Source organism: Pungitius pungitius, chromosome 8 (assembly GCF_949316345.1).
Source record: "Pungitius pungitius chromosome 8, fPunPun2.1, whole genome shotgun sequence".
Lineage (NCBI taxonomy): Eukaryota > Metazoa > Chordata > Actinopteri > Perciformes > Gasterosteidae > Pungitius > Pungitius pungitius.
Window position 1 is genome coordinate 830,011 of NC_084907.1, and position 21,140 is coordinate 851,150.

The window sequence follows — 21,140 nt, forward strand, 5'->3', positions numbered from 1 at the left end:
TGAATAAGAGAGGAGGGCTCAACGGTCCCGGCAGCACCAGCACACAGAGGTCGACCCCCACCTCCCGTGTTACCTTCATGGATCCAACAGACCGACTCCCCCTCGTTGTGATTCCCCGGGAATGTCTGGAGGACAGCTTGGCTCCTCACATAGAGATAGAGATGCAGATGGAGACATTTGGCAACCTTTTTTGCTGTAGACGTTGTTCTCCTTTGTCCTTTTCTATCGATCTTCTTCCCCCAATAACTAGTTTAGTTTATAGGGCGACAGATGGGAGCGTTTTGCTCGTCTTGGTCCCCTGCAGCAGAGTGAAAAGATTCTGTTTTAGATTCCGATGTGAGGAACCTGGTGAATTAAAGCTTGGAGAAGCGATCACATGTTGATTCATGTCTTCTCAGGCTGGTCGTTTGAAACACAGGTATCTAAAAAAATGTAGTTAGTATTAAATGTGAGAACAGCGTCTGTCGGCTTGATGGGACCAAGCTGGCGTTCACTCATTGCTTCAGTCACACACACTTAGAAGTTTAACTTGTGTGTCCTTTTGGATAGGGACATGTCCTTTCCACGGACGTGTGTGTGTGTGTGTGTGTGTGTGTGACTTTCCTAAATAATTCCAGACAGTAAACTGTCAGTAGAAGTAAATTACTGGCACTGATTGATGAGAGTCCCCCACCACACGCCCTCCTGCTACGAAGTCAACTCACACACACACACACACACACACACAAGTCAAAACACATCCAGCAGCAACTTGTTAGAACTGAGCATTCGAGGGTGATGTATCAAAATCTGCCTCAAATGCAAACACTTGCAAAGCCAACATGTCTCATAAATCACCTGCGGAGTCAGAGTCAGTGTGTGTGTGTGTGTGTGTGTGTGTGTGTGTGTGTGTGTGTGTGTGTGTGTGTGTGTGTGTGTGTGTGTGTGTGTGTTGCTTGTGTCCTCTTCTGTTATCCTTCTTCAGGAAGTGACCTCTACATGGCTGTCATACACTGTTACCTCCCCCAACACACACACACACACACACAGGCACTGCAGTGCAATGCAGCATCATTGCTATTTATTCCAGTTTTTAGCACATCGCTCAAAAGCAGAGTTTTCCCTCCAGGACACACGGTGAGAGGACATTCTAGGCAGGGATTTGTGACAAATCTGCAGCGTCCTGGAGACCGAAGTGTCTTCCAATACGTGGACATTTGGCTATGAACGTATAAGCATACAGGACCCCCCCCGACACACACACGGTGGGGAAAGGAGCAGTAGAGGGGGGGTCTCCTCCCGGCCCTCGGCCTCGGGTAGTCGAGTGCTCCCTTTGAACTGGGCACGCGTCGGATTAGCATTTCACCGTCTTCAAAGGCAGCGGCGCAGCGGCTCGCATCCAAAGAGTCTGATGCTGCAGTTTAAGTGTTCAGGTTCAGGTCACCGCATGAACAAGACTCTACTGTTAGCAGCTTAGTGATTCACTGATACGGCATTGGATGAATGGGCTCTGAGCAGAACTTGGAAACACAGGTGCAAAAAGTACAGTGTTGGTTCTCATCTCTTTTTTCTTTAATCGAGCTGAATTTTAAGTTGAAGTTTGTCAAAACACTTGATGGCTGGATTAATGCAGCGGTCTGATCTGGGGTCAGAGCCCTCGCATCGGTCAACCTGCACCGTGGAAGCGTTCAGACGTGCACCGGACTGAAGCTGGAACCCGTCGGGGAGAAGTTGGACTGGTGCATGATGGGAATGAGGGTGAATGAGTGAATGGTAAGGCAGGCTCGCCGTGTCAGAGGGAGCGTTGGACTGCTAATGCGTTTCTCCTCCTTCAGGCCATGAGGCCGTGAAAATGATTTAAATAAGTCCCTGTTTAACGTCGTCATAGTTCTTCATCGTATCTACTGCTTATTAAATGAAGGAACTGGAGCGAGTTGCCCCATTGAAAGCCGGGTTGCAACTTCTCTCGTGTTTAGCACAAACTCCTGAATGATAAATGCGGCCATGTAAACTGTTCTCGTCTCGTCAGGCGGCTCCTGTCTGCACTTCATGTTTTATTCAGCGGCAGCGTGTCGCCCTGCCGTCACTCAGCCGGGGCTCACAGGGTGTGCTGAGGATAGCCAAGCGTGGCCCTTTCATCGGTCTCCACCTCACGTAATCCACTCACGTCCTGCTCAAGGACACACACACACACACAGCCGGATGCTCAGTATTCACAAGAACTCGGCAGTTACAACAAATCTCTGACATGCTGCGTTCATCGCGTCACATGACTGACAACCACGACCACGAGGTCACCACGCTAAGCGCCGGCGTCGTTAAGCTATCTGAAGCTCTTGATTTCATGGCGTGTCCCGGGTAAAGAACTTTGAGCGTAACTTAACGTTGGTCACAAACAGCTGATGACGTCTTTAAAGCTTCAGTTGAGCTGTCTCATAATTGACCTTTTCAAAGGTTGGTGACTGACCTGCAACAAAGACCATCCAAAACGGCGTCCTGTTGGTTGGAGTCCAGCCTTGTCGCTGGAGGCTGGAGACACGCGAGGACGGGGAGGACGTTGCTGTTGGTTCCTGTCGGTTCCTGTTGATGCTGCTGCTGGAGGAACATCAGTCACAGCCAACAGACACCAGTGGACTTTTGGTCCTTTACTTTTAATCCAACATTCACAGCATGTCACCGTAGGATCAAACTCTCCAGAAGGACATTGTTTTCAGTTGTTTTTGTTGATCTTCAGTTACTTCAATGCGCAGTGACCTCCTCCTCTGATCCAGTGGTGGAAGGAATGGGTTTTTTTAGGGCAGTAAAATAATTATCTAGTTTTTAACTGGAAGTAGACACTTTTCTGTTTTTTTTTGTTGTTGCTATTTTTTTGTTTGAAAATAACCAGCATTTATTATTTAGGGACATATGCACCCGCAGGGAAATTAAGAAGCTGCGATAATGGATTTCTTGGCCACTTCGGTGCAGCGGAAACTAGTCGTGAAAACAACACATATCACTTTACAAGTTGAAATGATGATTGTCTCATTTATTTACACATCCAGCAGCTGTGGAGCAACAATCATTTTCATTTGGAGTCTGTTCTTGGCCACCTGATGGATGTGGTAAATCCAATAACCAGCTGTAACGACTCCACAGAGGAAGAACCTGCTTGCATTACTTCTAGTGGCCTTCAGGGGGCGACTCCTCCTGCTGGAAAGATATCTGAGAAAACAAGCCTGCCTTTCCCTGCTGTATCACCTTTGTATAAATCTCTAGTTTTAAGGTTAGTCAATGAAGCAAAGTGTTCATTTAGTACATTATGTACATTTAGATAAAAGAGAAACTCCACCTAAAGCTCCCAAGAGCTAACAGAAGTCTTGTTTACACATTATTGCTGTTATAGTTGCTACGATAAGAAACTGGAAAGCTGATCTTTGAATTAAATAAAGCGGAGGCCGAGCCTCTTTAGAAGCTTTCAGCAGTCCGAAGAAATTTCCTCTACGCTGATTAAGACTCTTGAATTTGGTTGAAAGCCCCCGAAGCAAATAGTGAAAAGTCCTTCAGATGATTCTTTTAAGTTACCAAGCGGAAGAAGGAACATACTGTGGATATTTACCTCTACACCTGCAGGTGTTTGGTGCTTTTGTCCCTGTGGGATCCAAAGAAATGAAGCACAGGAGAATCTAAAGGTCGACTTTGTCAGTAATGAGAGACGGTGAAATGGAGTTTTTTTAAGTTATGTAACAGTGAACCCTCACAGGATTCTACTCGCCTCGTTGTTGGCGGTTTCCATGGAGGAATCAGCAGGAAAGCTGTGTCCACTGTGCTCAATGTCTTCTGCCTCGCTGCTCACGGGATCCACATATGTGGCCCGGCTTGTGCTTCTTTTATGTGTGTTTGCAAATACTGAGGATTTGTGTTTTTCCTGTTTTGTAACAAACTGAGCTACTTGGATTCCATCTCTGAAAGAAATGATCCCCACGAAAAGGGGTTTGAACCTGGATTCACTTTGCAGTCCTTCCTGTGGAGAAGTGAGACGTGAGAGCAGGGACAGAGAAGACAGAGTAAGGGAGTCTCTTGGAGACTCTTTTATTCAGGCTGGTTGTGTCTGAGATGGAAGGATCCAGATAGCGGATTCCCCTTTGTTGATCTCGTTCCTCCAACATGTCCATCCCTTCCCCTGGTTTATTCCATTACTGAATGTTCCTCCACGGGGCACAGAGGCTGTAGACAGTCGGACCACAATGATGGAGAGAAGGAACGCCAATGGCTTCATGCACCACCTGCTGTCTTGTCTCTGAGAAGCATGTTGTGCAGCTGCAGTGCAAACTGCTGCATATTTAAACCCCGGAGCCTTCTCCATCATCTGAAGGCACAGCGTCTTGAGGGATTTCCTTGGCCATGAATGTTGGATGGCTGCAGCCTTTCCCTAATTTCCCCTTCAGTGGAGAAGGACTCCTGTGGGCCCCTGGGAGCCCAAGTGAGACAGGGACCATAAAACGGTTTCATTAAGCACGACTCCACTTGTTCAAATGTCGAGTTCAGAAGTCGCAGCGCTGCGCGCCAGGTTGTAGTTCCTCTCAACATGGCAGCGTCCACCGGAGGGGCGGAGCCTTCAGCACGCCGTCCCCAAAGCACAAAGACACAAAGTGAAATCTCTGATGCGTTAAAGGGGGAGACAAGGACACGCTGACCACGTCTCTGTGTGTGTGTGTGTGTGTGTGTGTGTGTGTGTGTGTGTGTGTGTGTGTGTGTGTGTGTGCGGGCTTGTGAGGGAGAGAGTCTGAGAAGTATCAGTCACTGTCACTAAACACTGCAGTCTCTGGCTCGGTTCCACACACACACACACACACACACACATGGACACACTACAGGTGCAGGATGCATAATTCATAGCAGTAATCAAAGGCAGACAAAAGACACAGTCTTTGCCCACTAGGACACACACACACACACACACACACACAGCCAGGCAGCAGAAGGTACCTGAGAGAGAAAAGGAGGTGAACAGGAGCCTCCTCACTTCTCTTACAACGTCCTTTTTTCAACTTAAAAGCGAGTTCTGTTTAGACCCAAAGAGGCAGAGAGGAACTCCCCCCCCAGCTGTAACTTCCTGTTTCATTTTGTTACCCTCTTCCTTCCATCCGAAGCGAGGGAGTTTAAAAGAAATGTTCTTTTGGCCTGAACGCTGCATTAATATTTCACAAGATGCAGATGACAAAAACTAAAAGGAAGAGGGAATATCGAGCGATGACATAACACTGTGCCGCCATTCAAGGTGTGCACTTGAAACAGGCTGCCACCCCCCCTCCCCCACACACACACATTTGGTATGTGTGTGTGCATGGTGCCATGTCCCCCCCCCCTCTCTCTCTCTCTCAGGGCACAGCTGTGAAAAGCTCCGGTCTTAAAGCTCCCATCTCCCTAAATCCCAACCAGTGTCCCGTTATTTATTTATCTGCCAGGCTTTGACGAGATGAGCCTCGGCCTCGCGGTGGGCGCACGTGGACGGGTAAACGAGATTCACACACACACACACACACACACACACAGAGTGTGCTGTAGACTATCATTTAATGACTGGGACTGCTCTCAGCTGTCCAGGTAATGCACCTGTACGCAGGCAGCAGATAGATGCCTCCTGAATGCTGCGCTCTTATCTGCCGCGGCCAGCTGGGAGAACAAGGCTGTAATCTGTGTGTGTGTGTGTGTGTGTGTGTCTCTCTCTCTCTCTCTCTCTCTCTCTCTCTCTCTCTCTCTCTCTCTCTCTCTCTGCCGCCTTGCTGCAGTGCTTCACTCCATCTTTCCTGACTCCATTACTTCTCCCGTCCAGGTTGAAGCTATAAACTCTCCTCATTACGGCCGATCTCTCCCTCCTGCTGCCTTCTCCTCGCTTTTCATTTCCTTTAAAATGTCTCCGGTGCTGATGGAGTTGAGAATGCAGCCGCAGCACTAATCAACGTTACTTTTTGTTGTTGCGTTTTTTTGGTAAAACCCAACCAGACGATAGGAGTAATAAAGAGATAAAAAGGTGTCAGACACAAAGCGACGTGGTACCGAATGTGTCGGCCTCGAGGTTCACAGATGATGACGTTTCACCAAAGTCATTTGTGGTCTTGTTGCATCCTAACGCTCTCTTCCTGTGAGACAACCGTTTGCTTTATGTCATCTGGGCAGTTGGACGGGTCAGTACCATCTGGGGTTGTGGACGTTTTCCCAGCCGAGGAGTCGACCTTTGAACCACAAGTGGGTCCATTAAACACATGGAAATCCTCACGGATTTTCACTTAGATTTAATCTGCCAGCTGATTAAGGGCTCTGTTATTTTTCCGGGGGAGGGAGGACTCGAGGGGGGAGGATGAAGGAGAGGTGAGCAGTGGGAGGGAGACAGAGGAGAGGCGCGTGGGAGACGGCGGACCACCAGGATGTGGTATCGCACCTCAGAGGAGGACAACGAACCAGTGGGAAGGAGGGAGGGGGGGGGGCGGCAGAGGGGACGCTCAAGGGGTAATTTGCCTCTCGATTCTCACCTCCAGCATCAGATCTCAGCCGGAGAGGTGCAAACGTGGCGAGATGATGGCCCTGTCGCCACTGATCAGCCCCCCCCCCCCCCCCCCCCCCCCCCCGTCGTCCTGTCACAGACCGCTGAACCCTCTTACAGGAGCTCCTTGTCCACAAGTGCGTGCCAAACGTAATAAAAGGTGTGACAGCGCTTGGCTTCTGGTCCGGACCTGGCACCAGAGCCTCCAGGAGGAAATTGTGTTTTTGAGTTAAATTGGTTTCTTGGCACCTGATAAAAGTCGGGTTGAATTTTTAATCCTTGACCTCATGAAAAGATGTCAATCCCTCAGCTGCTATCGTGTCTCCTGTCCCGTCACCTCGCTCCCTCCCCCCGGTCCCACCTGCTTCTTTTTGCCCCTGGATCTTTCTTCTTAAAAAAAGGAAAAGTAGCAGGTGTGGGACACCTTTGGTCCAAACCAATTACCTGCAGTGTATAATCCTTCCCAAGATCACCTCCCCTCCCACTCCATCCTTTTCCCTCCGCACCGCACCGCTCTCACTCCCTCACCTCCACCCACGCAACTCTCCATTTTGGTATTTATTTTTCCCCCCCCCCGGGTTTCAGGGCTGCGTGACTCAACAGTTGCAGCAGGCAGCGCGCCGCATGCATGGGGCATGCAGCTGGCTCAGTGGCTCCTCCCCAGGGTCTCCTACCCCCCCCCCCCCCCCCGACACTTCCCCAGTCAACTCGCTGAAAGGCTCGTGGACGGGTCGAACTCGCCAAGTTCTGCCCGCGGGGCCTGAAGGCCTGTGGTTCTGAGCGTGTGAGGTGGGAGCTTCAGGAGCAGAGTTTGTTCCTCAGTAGTTTTCCTCTGAATGAAGCTTCGTTTTGTAAAGCACAGCTGAATCGATCGAAATCCATTCATCATTTGAAAAGCCAGAAAGTGCACATTTTAAGTGTTTTTTTTATCATTGTCAGCTGAATGGTTTTTGTTTTTCAGGTAAAACAAGATGTTTGAAGACTAATTCAGGCAATAATTGGCACATTGCTATAAATTGCTGGATGATTAATTAAGCAATAAGGTACCAGAGGCTGTACTTTATCATCCAATAGTGTTCGAGGGTGTTTTTATGAACTAAAGTACTGCCTCAAGTACCTTATTGCTTTTATAATACGGATACCAGCGAAATTATTCAAAAAATAGCTGCAATAATTCTAATGATTAATTCTTTATTCAACAACATATTTTACCTTTCAGCCAAATGTTAAATGTTTATATTCTAATTGATTCCATAGACAGGCCTCACAGATGAGCACTTTAACATTTGGGTGTCTTTCCCTTTTTTGGACCTTTGGAAATAAACGATGTAGGATTCTGAAAAGTGGAAATGACACAGATAACGTTCCTCTTTAAGGCAGTTCCATATTTCCAAATGACTTTTTACAGAGACGCTCTGAACGCCTGCCAGCTTTCTTATCCGATGTAAAGGAAATCAAGAGGCTTTAACGCTAACTTCTCGTAGCACCATCTGTGCGTCTCCTCCATGTTCCACCGGACGCGCTGCAGATAAACAAATAAGGAGGGCTTGGTTTTATTGGCCTGTCGGTGCAGAATCCTCTTCATCGCCTGGTGTCAGATAGGGATGGTGCCGCTCTCAGCCAATCGGATCGCTGCAGGACCCACGTTGAGGGGACTCTGTCAAAACCGTACACCGCAAACTCGGCATTAGAATCCATACGGAGGCCAAGCAGCAGCGTGAATGCTGATCAGCTTCCTGGTCCTGCAGCAGAAACAAAACCAAAAAAAGTCAAAAAGGAGCATTTCAAGTAGAGCTCTGCACCGGCGTGTGCCCACATAAAAAGACCCATAAAACCCCGTCACATCAACGCTGCAGAGGAATAGAGAGTGAGATTGGGCAGAGAACACATGAGATCCCGTTATACAAGGCTGTTGTGTCTCTGATGTTAGGAAGGAAGAGAGCATATCTATTTATGGCGCTGTGTGGGGGGGCAGAGGTGGGCATGTGAGCTTCTGCTGTTGCTATATTCTCTTCTCCACATCATGTTGTTTCAAAGCGTGTAAATCACGCAGTATTTTTAAAGCAGGTACTTTCTCACTTCTTTTAGCCTCCATACGTCCTTATAAATAGATTCTACAGCTTCTCAGTGTGACATCAACGTGGAGAAAGTGGCATTTGCAAATATTGGTTTGTCATTTTTAAACCAATTTGTGTAGCTTTGATGATGGAGGCAGAATATTTGGTTTCAATCAATTTGAAAGGTTAAACCGATTCATGGGTCATAGACTGGGCTCTCATTTCATTATCTTTTTATCATCATCTATCGTCTCTACCTTCATGATCACATCTTGTCATCATTTAAAGGATTCAGGAACATTTATAAAATCGAATGCAATTCATCAGTAAACTTTATATTTTCTGACACTTGATGATTTTTTTTAGTTAATGGTAAATTTAACGTTTTTTCCAGATCGGACTCTTTGGAGACTAAAGTCTTCTTCTTGTGCTCTTGGAATATTTGATGAGCACGTTTAAGCTATTTTGTGAAAATGTTCTGAACAATAATTGTGTTTAACATGAGATATTAAATACAAATGCGTAGTAACTGTAAATACATAAACTGGAATAAATGTTACATAACAGTGGGACCAAATAGTCTCAAATAAAATGACGAGTAGAGAAAGTTGAATGATGAGTTTTATTTTGATAGATGTTGGTATTAGACTTCTATTTAGAATGATAGGTCTTGTAACTGAGAGCTGCCACATGTAGGTCAGTTTCAGTGCACATGGACATGTTCGGGTACGTTAAACCACCGGCAATCCTGATTGGTCTGACCTTAATCCTTCACCTGACTCCAGCCAACATCCACCCTACTGTATGACAGCAGAGAGACCATCGATTGGCAGACAGGAATTATTCCGTTACCGTGGTGACGGGAGAATCTCCTCTGGCGATGAACCAAGGAACAATGGCGGGGGAACGCAGCCAGAAAATCCAACTCTGTCTTTTCCTAATTGTTTGTTTCCAACCCACCAATTCCATTTAAATTCGTCACTCTTCCACCAGATGAAGATGTTCTCTCCGGGTACAAATGAAATGGCACTTCTACACTGACTCTCCTCTCCGCTGAGAGTCTGACTAGCAGCCAAAATGATGACTCTATATTTACTTTCATACATGAAGGAGCTCTGAATACTTTTTGGGTGTGGAATTAGAAATCTTTTTTTTTTTGTTCCTATTTCTTCATAAAATGGCTGAAATCCAGGCATCTCTGCCCAGACTTAGCCACATTTGTTTTGTCATCAATGTCTGGGCCCACGTGTGCAGCATCATGTGTATGAACACAGATCAACAAGCGTCGCCTCCTCAAGGACCAACATCCAGCGCTTTGGCTTCTGCCTCTGAAGTCGCTTCCATGAGGGAAAGAGCAGAGAGACACAGAGAGAGACAGAGAGAGAGAGAGAGAGAGACAGAGAGAGAGACAGAGAGAGAGACAGACACAAAGACAGAGAGACACAGATAGAGAGACACAGAGAGAGACACAGAGAGAGACAGAGAGACACAGAGACAGAGAGAGAGAGAGACAGAGAGAGAGAGACAGAGAGAGACAGAGAGAACTGGCACCCGGCCATCGCACAAAGAGGATCAACAACAGAAACTCACATAGTTCTCCTCAGATAATCGTCTGTGCTTCGGTTTTAATGTTCTGCGAGATCAGACCTCCACTTATTTGCAGTAGAAGTTTGATTTTCTCTCCTGAATCCCGGTTGTAGCTCACAGATGAACATGTGTGTGATGAATGGTTTCTGTGTCTCACTTTGTGATGTTAAACATTGTTTGACACGCTTTGCTTTGATTGCCGGATAGAACAAACCATTTCAAGATGGCGTCATTCTGTGTTTGATACTTGAGCAGAAATTGAAGAGGTTCATCCAAAATAAAAAATAATTGTTATATAATCAATGAAATCAATTGAATAATCAATTATTATTATTACATTTTGTCAATACAATGATATAATAATGAAAGATGCCCAATTGCACATCAATAGCTGCACAAGCGTCAAATCTACAGATGCAAAGTAGTGGATTTAACTTCTGTAAATAATAATGAATAAAATCCAGCGTAGTCATCATTCCATTAACAAGCTTTATAATGTGCAGCAAGCAGGACTTTCAGTACACTGTAAAAGGTTCTGTGTTTTGGTCGTGCAGAGGACGAGCTGCTGGGGCCACGCGGTCCGAGCAGAACTCTCCCCGCCGCTGTCATTTCTCCAGCATGGGGGAATCCGTCATTCCTCCAATGGTGGGGTTTTAATTATTAGCCGGGGGAGGAGAAATGGGCCGTGAAGAGGAAAGTGATGGGATGGAGAAGTTGTCTCCGGTCATCAGCATTAACAGTGTCTCTGGGTCCGTGTGACCGTTGGAACGCTGTTCTCTCCAAGTGGCAGCACCCGTTTCACACCCAATCACATCCATCCACCGTTTCAACCTGCAGTTCCTGTGAGATTTAAGAAGACACAAGAAAAATGGGTTGACATGAGAGAGCCAAAGAGGGCGTGTGTTGAGCCTCTCTGCTGTTCTCAGCTTATTCCACAGTAACAGAAACCGCTCTCCTGCAGGTCACATTTGGTACGAGGAGCATTCCAAGCATCCAAAATGTCTAGATTTTAACCTTGAAATTGCTGGTTGATTAACAACAAAAAGCAGAACATCTCCCTCCGCTGGAAGAGCCAGACGTGAATGAATGAATGAATCTCTCATCCACTGTCGCATCGCTCCAAGTTATCGACGCACTGCGTCACCTTCATGGAAATGGGGTGGGTTGCTTTGAAGTGTATATATAAATATAAATATATAGTAAGGTGATGTGTATTTAAGAGCATACGTTAGCTCCCCTCATGCTCGTGCCTGTTATCTCTGCCATGCTTAATAAGCCTGATGCACATCCCCACTGGTCCACGTAGCACTCACGTGTAGCAGAGGCATAAGAAGAGGTAAAAATAACCAACTAAATAAAACATGTCCTCTGAAAAGCCTTTTACGGCCTGTGTGCGTTTTAACCTGCAGGTCAAAGTGAGCTCAACCCTGAGTGCTGCACGAGCTTTTACATCTCACAGCCAGAGACACGGGTGTGTCTCCCCCCCCCTCTTTGGATTTCCTCGTCTTTTTCGGGTCGGAGCCCACGTGTCTCTCCTTGTCATCATTGGCTCTCGCCCCGTCGATCTGTGTCCCCTTCCATCTTCTCACCCGCGCCCTCGTTCTCCTGTCCTCCATCTCCTCCATCTCCTCCATCTCCTCTGCCAGCTTCATGCTCTCTTCGTGCCCGTGCGCCCGTGCACTCCCCCCCCCCCCCGTCCTCCCCCCGTCTGAGTGGCCCTCTTTGCTGTGTCTCTGTAGTGCAGCGCGCCGGCTGCTAGCGCTGCCCCGGCGTCGCCAGCATCGCGGCTATAAATAGACGCGTCTCGTGGCGCTCGGTCCGGGCCGCAGAGCCACGGGGGGGGGGGGGGGGGGCAGCAATCTGCCGTCTGCCTCCAGAGAAACGCTGGAAGGGGAAAGGCGCAAATGGGACGGCTCGCTCCGCGCGGCCTTTCGCCACCGAGACCTTGGCTGTGCTTGGTGAACAAAGTGCTTCTGAATCGAATCACTTGTCCCAGACGAGCAAACGCAGCTCAAGAACGAATCCTCATTCAATGCTCACAACAGTGAGGCGTGGGATCAAAGCTCTCCGGATCGACCGCTGTTCCCCGTCATTATGACGAATCATCGCATCCCATTTCACAATAGGCCTTGTCTGTAGATAATTTGTACCTGAATGAATGTTTTAGGTGTATTTAACACCTGGAATTTAGTTCCAAGCTAAATCTATTGAATTGATTACTGCAAACATTCCTTGTAGTAACAGCTGTAGTGGTCCAGTCCCAATGAGTCTGAGTGTTATTTTGATGCAAAGAAGCTGACTTCAGGTGTGTCTGTGTTGTTCTGCTTCCAGGTGACAGTATTCCCAAGGAGAGCAGCCCCTTCATCAACAGCAGTGATGCTGCAGCAGAGAAGAGCCAGCAGTATGACGGCAAGAACATGGCCCTGTTTGAGGTACGCCGCGTGGTCCCAGTCAGCAGGTCCCATTCTGCAGGGGTCGAATTGTGGCTCTGACATCTTTCAATGAGAGTAGTTACTGAGTGAAGAGCATGTTGGGATCTCAGCTCGACGCAGACGAGCACCACGCTGCACAAGACAGTTCTCCACAGATCTGAACATACATTCTACATTCTGCCCGTTTTAGATTAAACTTGGAAAAGTAATAGAAATCAGTAGGTAAAATATATTGTGTTAGCCCGTTTTTCCAGATGCGTTTGAATTTGCAAGAATAAGTGAAATAGTAACAAGTAAGAATGAATGAATGTTACATTCCTGGCTGGCTGAGAGGATTAAAATGCGGATGAAAACACTAACTCTGTGCAGGAGGAGATGGACACCAGCCCCATGGTGTCGTCTCTTCTCAGCAGCCTGGCCAACTACTCCAACCTGCCCCAAGGTAGCAAGGAGCACGAGGAGGCCGAGAACAACGAGGCCGAGTCATCGCGCAAGAAACCCGTCAAGGTATCTGTCCTCAATGCATACCCCCCAACCCCCAACCCCCTAACCTGGATAGGGCTGCTACCATGGCGACAGCTAACAAAGGGTTAGGGTGGCTTGTGATCTTCATGAGATGTTTTACATTCTTACATCCTTCAATCGAATGCTCTGACAAACAAACAAAAAGAAAGAGAAAGCATCGTGTTGCTGCTCTGAGCGAATCCTTTCTAGTTGAGGTTTGTTTCAACCATTCTCCCTCCATCATGCAAATGATATTCTGAGCTGTGCTGACCAGAGAAGGATCAGATTTACTGTCCTCTATAGCAGCAAAGACGACATCTCCTCAAGCACGAGGATGTCCCCGCTGCATACAGCCATGTGGAAACGGCCTGCTCTTTTCTTTAAGTAAGCCTCTGCGGCACAAAGCCGGCGGCTTGATGTGATCCTGCAGACCGATGCTCAGATCTTCCCTGTGGAGCTTTACAAGCTCCTCTTTGCTTCCTGATTAATGTCCTCCTCGCCGGGTGGTGTGTTTCGTAAGAATGGACTGAACAGTCCTCCATTAGATCGTTTGAAACTCCGATTGCACACCGGAGGACTCTTCTTTTTATTATTAGATCAGATCCCATTGAGGCCCTTTTGTGACAAACTTTTTCATTTCACTTCATCAATCGTTGCTGCATAAAATATGCAGGTCCATCGCATTTTAATTTATATTGCAGCAAATAAGGAAGCCGTCAATGCGTGTGAACACTTTTGCACATTTGTTGGTGTATTGTTTAATGCGCAAGGGGTCGTTGTGTCTGTTGCCAGGCGATGGTCATCAAATGTTACCAAATATAGATTTGTCATTTCCGTCACATCATTAAACCGTAGAGTTTCTGGATGTTTGGTTAACTCACTCGCTGGAGAGGAAAACTCCTGTCAATCATTCTGTGTTGGTTTTATAAATCCCATGTTCGTGTTACTGGATTGCATCTTAAATGCCACTCATTAATGAGTTCCCTCCTCATCATTCCCTGCTATTTCGGCTGTTGGGTGTTGAGATTGATGGCAGGAAGGAGTTCACTCGATTGACAGACAGGCAGCTTCATTATCAATCCTGTGAGAAATGGTGGCTTTAAAAGCAAAGAGACGCCGACAATGATGACGACAATGCAAATAACCACAGAATCGGTCCCAGAGGAGGCAGACTGCTGGGAAACAATGGGCCATGTTTCTCATGAAAGTGAAACTCTAACTGCATGTGAGGTGAAACACAGCAGTGACACGTTGACAGCTCTTCTGTGACCTTTGACCCTTCATTCCAGGTGGCAAATCAGCCGGATTTCTTTTCCCTCTGTGATATACTTGGCGCTGTGTCGTGTCAGTTTCCAGCCTTTCCCTTGTGCGTGAGGATCTCTGTAGGCGCTGTCCCCAGAAGACAAAACGCCTTTACTTTGGGAGTCCTCAAACCTTTCGCATTGCGCCACCAACAGGCCGACACAAGTAGTGTCGAGTGTGACCCTGTTGTTGGCCCTCACCAGACTTCTGGACCATTCCCTTCTTCATGTTGATTTCAACAACACACCTGGAAAGCTTCATGACTGCGTCTTTTGGGCGGGTGACACTACTGCCACACATGGAACTACTTTCCAGACAATAAATAGTTGAAAAGGGTCAGATGAGAACAATGTTTGAGTAACATGTATCTTGGGTGACCTAACCTTTAAAACAAGTTTTAAAAGTACCATCCATCCAAATTCTACAAATACAGCAGGTAGCAGCTTTAGAAAATACCAGCGTCCGCGTGGGAGTTCACTGGTATATCTCCCAGTTATCCCAGTGGTCCCATGCTGTGTGTAAGGTCTGGTTTTGTGTGGTTCCCCTAACGCTGGGAGCCGGCCTAATCTTCCCCCTTTGATACTTTAATTAGTCTGCATGCCACACCGAGCTGCTGCTGCTGCTTCTGCAATCAGCCGCCTTTTCCACAGGAAATCTCTGCATCGCCACGAGAGGCTTTTCATTAAGGCGGCCTGTGGCGTTTTATTGCTCACACAGCGACCCCTCTTTCTCTCTCTGGCTCTCTCCATTTCTCCCCCCTCAGTCAGCGAGAGGAGGCGGCGGCTTTTCTTTGTCGCAGTGTGAAAGGCAACGGAGGAGATTTGGTTTGGGGGAGAAGGGGAATCGCTCAAAGGTCAAAATGGAACCCAGCCACAGCTCACTCGACTTCCTTTGACTCATCACCAGAGATTTGTTAGAACACAGCGGCAATTCAAGTGTTTTCTTGAATATTATATTGGGTTATGTTATAATACATTATATTAACAGTTTGCACATTGGTTTGGTTTTAGGTCAGAAACCTCCCTGATTAGTGACACTGTTTCCTGCTGTCATCAAAAAGAGCAAAGCTAGCAACTAGCAGCTAGCAACTAGCAACTAGCTAGTGGACACATTGGAACATCTAGCAGCTAAAGAACCAGATCACTCCCCCAGTAGCAAAGGGAGAGAATTGTGCAAATGGCCAAATACTTGAATCCTAATAAATGCTGGTGAGCAATTAGCAAACACATAATGTCCTCTTCACAAGGAAGCAACACGTCGCTGACAGTTTGTTTGACGATGATGAAGCCGAACCAATAAATGCAGCTTAAGGAACATTGTCTCGTTCAATACTTTTACTTTTACTATTTGCTGGAATCTATTTTAAACTTGCATGTCAGGTCACCTGATTGACCTGACCTGATTTTCAGCGTGAACCTACTGCTCAGAAGTGGAAGTGAGGAAGGAGACTGTGACGCGCGCTGCTTAATGGAGGCTTCGCCGCTGGTGGGAACACACGAGGCTTTGTGGGGTCTTATGACATAGAATATTCTAGTAACACATGTAAACGCCATTTCGTGGCGGCGAGCCTTTGAGCACGTTTGGCGCTGGACGGATGGGAGGGGGGGGGTCGCTGTCTATTTAATAATTCAGCAGAAACACATTTGCCCCATCAGCTCGGGTTTGGCCAGCAGAGCGTGGAGATGGCGTTAACAAGCTCCCTCGCCGCCATCAGCCTCCCCCCCCCCCCCCCCCTCGCTTCATGCGTCCTCTCCTTCGTTGCTCTTCTTCCTCACCTGCTCTGCTTTGTTCCCTCTCCCCAACGTATCGGTGAATCTACTGTGGAAAATAGGCCTACAGAATTCCTTTCACTGGATTTGAGGCCTATAAAGCTTATTACTATGGAGCCAGTAGCAGACATCCAGGTGTCCGTATATATTAAGAGAGAAATCTGCGCTGAGGCATTAATAAAGATGAATGCAGCAGACTCTGGTCCTGCTGGTGGACCCAAAGAAATCCTGTAAGAAGTGGTTTTAATGATCAGCCTTGGCAGGTGGGCGGGACGTCCCGGAGCCCAAAGGTCTGGTCCTCTCTCCTCTCTCCACGTTGCTCCTCTTCCTCTTCTTCTTCAGCCAAGGATGAGAAGCTGCTTTCACCTTCCTCTTTCAACTCTTGTCTTCTTCAAACTCCCCTTTGCTGGCCTCAGCGTTTCGGGAGATTTCCATATTGTTGAAACAGAGTCGTGGGGATACGAAGACGATGTAGAACAGTAGGAAAGAAGTATTATGCTGCATATGCAAAATAATACACTATGGAACATACAGATTTTTGTCATTTTTCCATGACGACGACTCTTTTTGCCGTTTTTCGGCTTAAGATTTTTCGGCTAAATGTATATTTTTTTCTTGCGGGGCAGATGTGGATCTGTTGAAAGGTCCTGCTGCGCGTGGAGCACACCTGAGCCCTCCGTTCCGAGGGGCCGCCGCGCCTCCCTGGGGGGGGTGGGGGGGGGTCGGTGGGCAGCTGCTGTTTATTCCGAGTTCAGTGGAGCCGGCGTACCTGTGGCTCTGCAGCAGCCAGTGGGCCTTTGCTCACGGTGGCTCCATCTCTGGGGAAATCATCACTCTGCCGGCTCGCAGCCCATTAAACAGACACCGCGTGTGCGCGTGCGTGTGTGCACATGCGTGTGTGCACGTGCGTGTGTGTGTGTGTCTATCACAGCCCACGCCGGTCGGGAACCGCAACCCTCGTCGACAAATGAAACACCAATTGAATGAAAGTGGAGACAGCGGCCTCCTTCTGTCCCTGCAGCGTCATTGGTTCAATGCAGGCGCCTCATCTGCTTCAGGATGGTCCTCAACACAAAGTCATTAGAAGCCTCCATCGGTCCACCACGTGTTTGGGGCGGCTGTTCACCGGAGCCACAGAGGAGTCGCGTCACGTTCAGGTCCTCAGCTCGCTGTCTATTATCTGCGTCTCTGCATCTTATGTAACACTCCGGATTTCTAGCAGACACACACTGTTTTTTTCGAAGCCCGCCTTTTGTTGCGCGAGGATTATAATTTATCACTCAGACTCTGGTGCAGCGGGCCAACGTACAAGGTCTGATTACGGTCCTCCATTGTGTGGGCGAGCGGGCAGGGGAATGACATTTAGCAGCGTGGAGAGGCTCCGTTTGTGGAGTGCAACCCTTTGTGTTCACATGCAGGTCTTAAAATGCATTTTGCACATTTTTCACAGCACTGTGATCTTTTTTTGCTCCCCCTCTCAGTCTAAGAGTTTACTAATCCATATTTTATTTATTTCATGTCAACATTCTTAGATCATGTCATTGTAGTTTTAGAGGTCGTCTTAAATTAGAAGCACACACCTTGAAAGGCCTGGGGAGCCGTCGGCCTCTTGTTAGGTTCCTTTAATGACCCGTTATTACAAACTGACCTCAGGTTCTGCAGCAGCTGCACTTTTGGGCCTCACAACAAAGTGCTGATGGCAGGTTTACCTTTACATTTACAAGTTACAATTACCGCTGTGCTGCAGAGAGAACTGGAAAGAAAACAATTCACAGGTGACTTTTCTTTTGTTTTCTAAATTCAAAACCCAGCAGCATTCAATGGTTCTGTTTCAGTAAATGAATTACACAACTTGACCTGATTCATTGATACTGGATCCTTTCAGATGGTAAATTAAGCAAAACTATTATGCTTCATGTGCTTTTCTTACATAACACATATGTTGTTAAAATAGAATCCATTTAAGGTTTTTTGCATTTATAAAGAAAACTTCACTAAGAAGCCTGGATTAGCAGACTGACACTGAAGGGCAACACCACAGAGGTTTGCATTAGCAGAGTCAGCGAGTCATTATCGTGCAGAGGGGGGGGTGACAGAGGGGGGGGGTGACGGAGGGGGGGTGACAGGGGGGGGGGACAGAGGTGGACGCGTGGTGTGGATCTCTCATTAGAGCACCAGACAAATGCAAGAAATACGTTGGAACATTTAAAAAATGTGTAACTTAATGATTCCAACAGTTCACGTCTTTGTGTTCTTTGTGTTAAATCAAGCACTGTTCTGCTGCTTTATAAATACTCCACTCATTACTCATACTTTGTGGAATGTAGTAACTAGTTACTACATTAGTAGTACACTAGTTACTACATTCAGATTACGTATCAAATTAGATTTATTAAAATATATAAATTAGCTGCACAAATTTAAAGTCATTACAATTGGCCCTATTTACCACCTGGAACATTAACGTGACACATGATTTAATCAGAGATAAAACCAATAGAAGAAAGAACTTTTTGACATTTGGCACTTGGAGTATATTCTTATGTTAATACATTTGTACTTTTAAGTACAATATTGGATCAATGATTTTTCCTTCTACTTGTCACATTTTGTTAATATAATGTCACACATGAGGTGACACGGCTGTGTGAAGGATACGTGTGATGTAACGTATGATCCGACACGTGATGGGAAACGACAGGATGGGATCTTCACATCCACACGAAGCTGATTACCAGTTCTGCCTCTGGTTCATCTTTAGGAAATTAGAAGTTAATCACATTTGCAGAACCTGTTTGGACTTGAGCCCCTCGTGCTTCTCCCTCCTGCCTTTGCTCTCTCGTCCTCTCTGCAAAGCGTAAATTATTATATTATTAACGCTGCGGAGCATCGGACACAAAGTTATTCATTGGATGCATTGGACACTTCTCCGGATGATTCCACTAAAAGTCTGCATTATGAATTCACATCCGCTTTAAAGCCTCCATCTAATGCAAATTACCACTTTTAAAGAAGCGACCAATCAGTATTCATTAAAAGCCATCATTAAAAAAACATCCCAATGAAGTGTTGGTCTTTTTTTGTTGTTTTACGGAAACAAGGTAAGAAAAAAGGGAGGATTTTGGACACACAAATTGGGATTATATTCATTTGTGTTCATCTGATTCACATCTATACTAAAACTAAACTATGGTAACATATGGTTTAGTCGTTAATTAGAAGAAGACGTCTAGTAAAAAGCCCATTTTGCGTTCGCTTCGAGGTCCGATAGAGCTTGTAATCCCTATTTTAATGATACTGCTCATGTGAGATGAATTATTATTACTGCGCTGAATTTAGCTTCTAAATAGAGGAACATCCCCGTGTTGTGTGACAGATTTGTGTGTAATAAAAACATCTTTACTGCCGTAAAGCACAGCTCATGGTCCCTCCGTCCAGCCCGTTATCGCCACGGAACCATGTGACGCCCTCACTGGGTAAACCGGGTCATGGCTGGATGTCGCTATAATTACCCTTCATCGGCCCGGCTGTCCTTGGGCAGGAAATGAATATTTTTCTATTTTGTGCAGGGTCCTTCAGACCGAATACACTCCACTACATGCACGCAACACTTTTATTCACCAACAAATGGCTTCACACACACACACACACACACACACACATTAGGAACATCAGCACCTTCAGGAGAATCAATCCATGCTTAAACAATAATATTTAAGAAGAGATATCTAAATAATAACTGCAAATGAACAGCTCCCACAGCCTTAAAGTGTAAGGCAACATTGTGCAAAGTGTCATCCTGCCGTGTTGAACCATTTGAGAAAATCAAGATAATTAATAGCCTGTGCTCACAAACACAACCCCAGAAAAAGGTGTCTATTACAAACACAAATGGGCTCTTTGAAGCAACCTGGGGAGTGAAGTGATGTTTGCTTTGAAGCTGGTGGCACCATCTGTAGCGTGTTTTCTTTGCATGTGACCTTTGGAGAAATACATGGTTCCGTGCTGGTTCTCAGCATGTTCTGCTTTTCAAAATGATTTCATACCCTCAAAATCTACTGTTTCTGGAACTTCTTGATCAAACTCACCAGAATTACCTGAGAGACGGCGTCTCTGCAGCGGATGAGTCATGTGATGCATCCTGCTGCTGATGAAGCTCGTGAATTGACCATATGTGGACTTGGCCCAGCAGTAACTTTGCTCTCCTGCAGGCCCCCCAGCTCGGCACCCTGATGGGCGTGTACCTGCCGTGCATCCAGAACATCTTCGGGGTGATCCTGTTCCTCAGGATGACCTGGTTGGTGGGAATCGGAGGCGTCGTCGGGACCTTCGTCATCGTCACCATGTGCTGCACCACGGTGAGCGTGTTCCTCCTGCTTTTATTTAAGCCTCCTGTTGTGGAAAAGTCTCATTGACACGTGTAGAGAGTATCTAATGAGCTGTGATGTTCCTCATTGTACCACCATATGATGTCAAGGAGTGCCTCATGGGGAACCTTAACACAGTACCTGAGGCTGCTTTAGGCCACTTCACCTTTTATGCTACTCACTGGATTAGAAAAACATCTAGTTATTTTATCCAATGAATGGTTCCTTGAAACATCGATTTAGGGGCCATCAACCTCTTCTCCTCGTCTCCACCGAAGCTCAAAGTTCCCGGTTCTTTGTTCGATTACTTAGGATTTTATTTTTCTGACTTCATGTCTCTTCCTCTTGTTTAAGAAAAGCGGTACAGTAACAGGACTTAGTGGTGAGACTGTAGGTCATTTAAAGTTCACGTCCTGCACACATCACACGTACATATCACCACCTTGCTGTGAGCTGCCCCCTCTGTGGCTTTAACTCCAGTCAACTAGTTTCTACCTGTAGTTCCACACGTGGAAGCTGCTCCTCTTCCGTCGCCTCGGTTGCAGAGCGGCTGCAGCTCGGTGAGCAGAAGGATCTGAGAAGGTGCAGAAGGTGGTGAGTTCCCAGTGGGTCAGAGGGGT

The 21,140-nt window shown here is 46.8% G+C and overlaps 1 protein-coding gene across 3 annotated transcripts in view; it reads left to right on the forward strand.

Annotated features, from left to right (window-relative positions):
• slc12a5a (solute carrier family 12 member 5a) overlaps positions 1 to 21,140 on the forward strand; it is an 84,161-nt gene that overhangs the window by 44,851 nt on the left and 18,170 nt on the right. For all 3 annotated transcript variants that reach the window (XM_037490733.2, XM_037490734.2, XM_037490736.2), the window contains exons 2-4: positions 12,478 to 12,578; positions 12,948 to 13,085; positions 20,365 to 20,511. In XM_037490733.2, the coding sequence (XP_037346630.2) occupies positions 12,478 to 12,578; positions 12,948 to 13,085; positions 20,365 to 20,511 (386 nt within the window). The remainder of the gene's footprint in view (positions 1 to 12,477; positions 12,579 to 12,947; positions 13,086 to 20,364; positions 20,512 to 21,140) is intronic.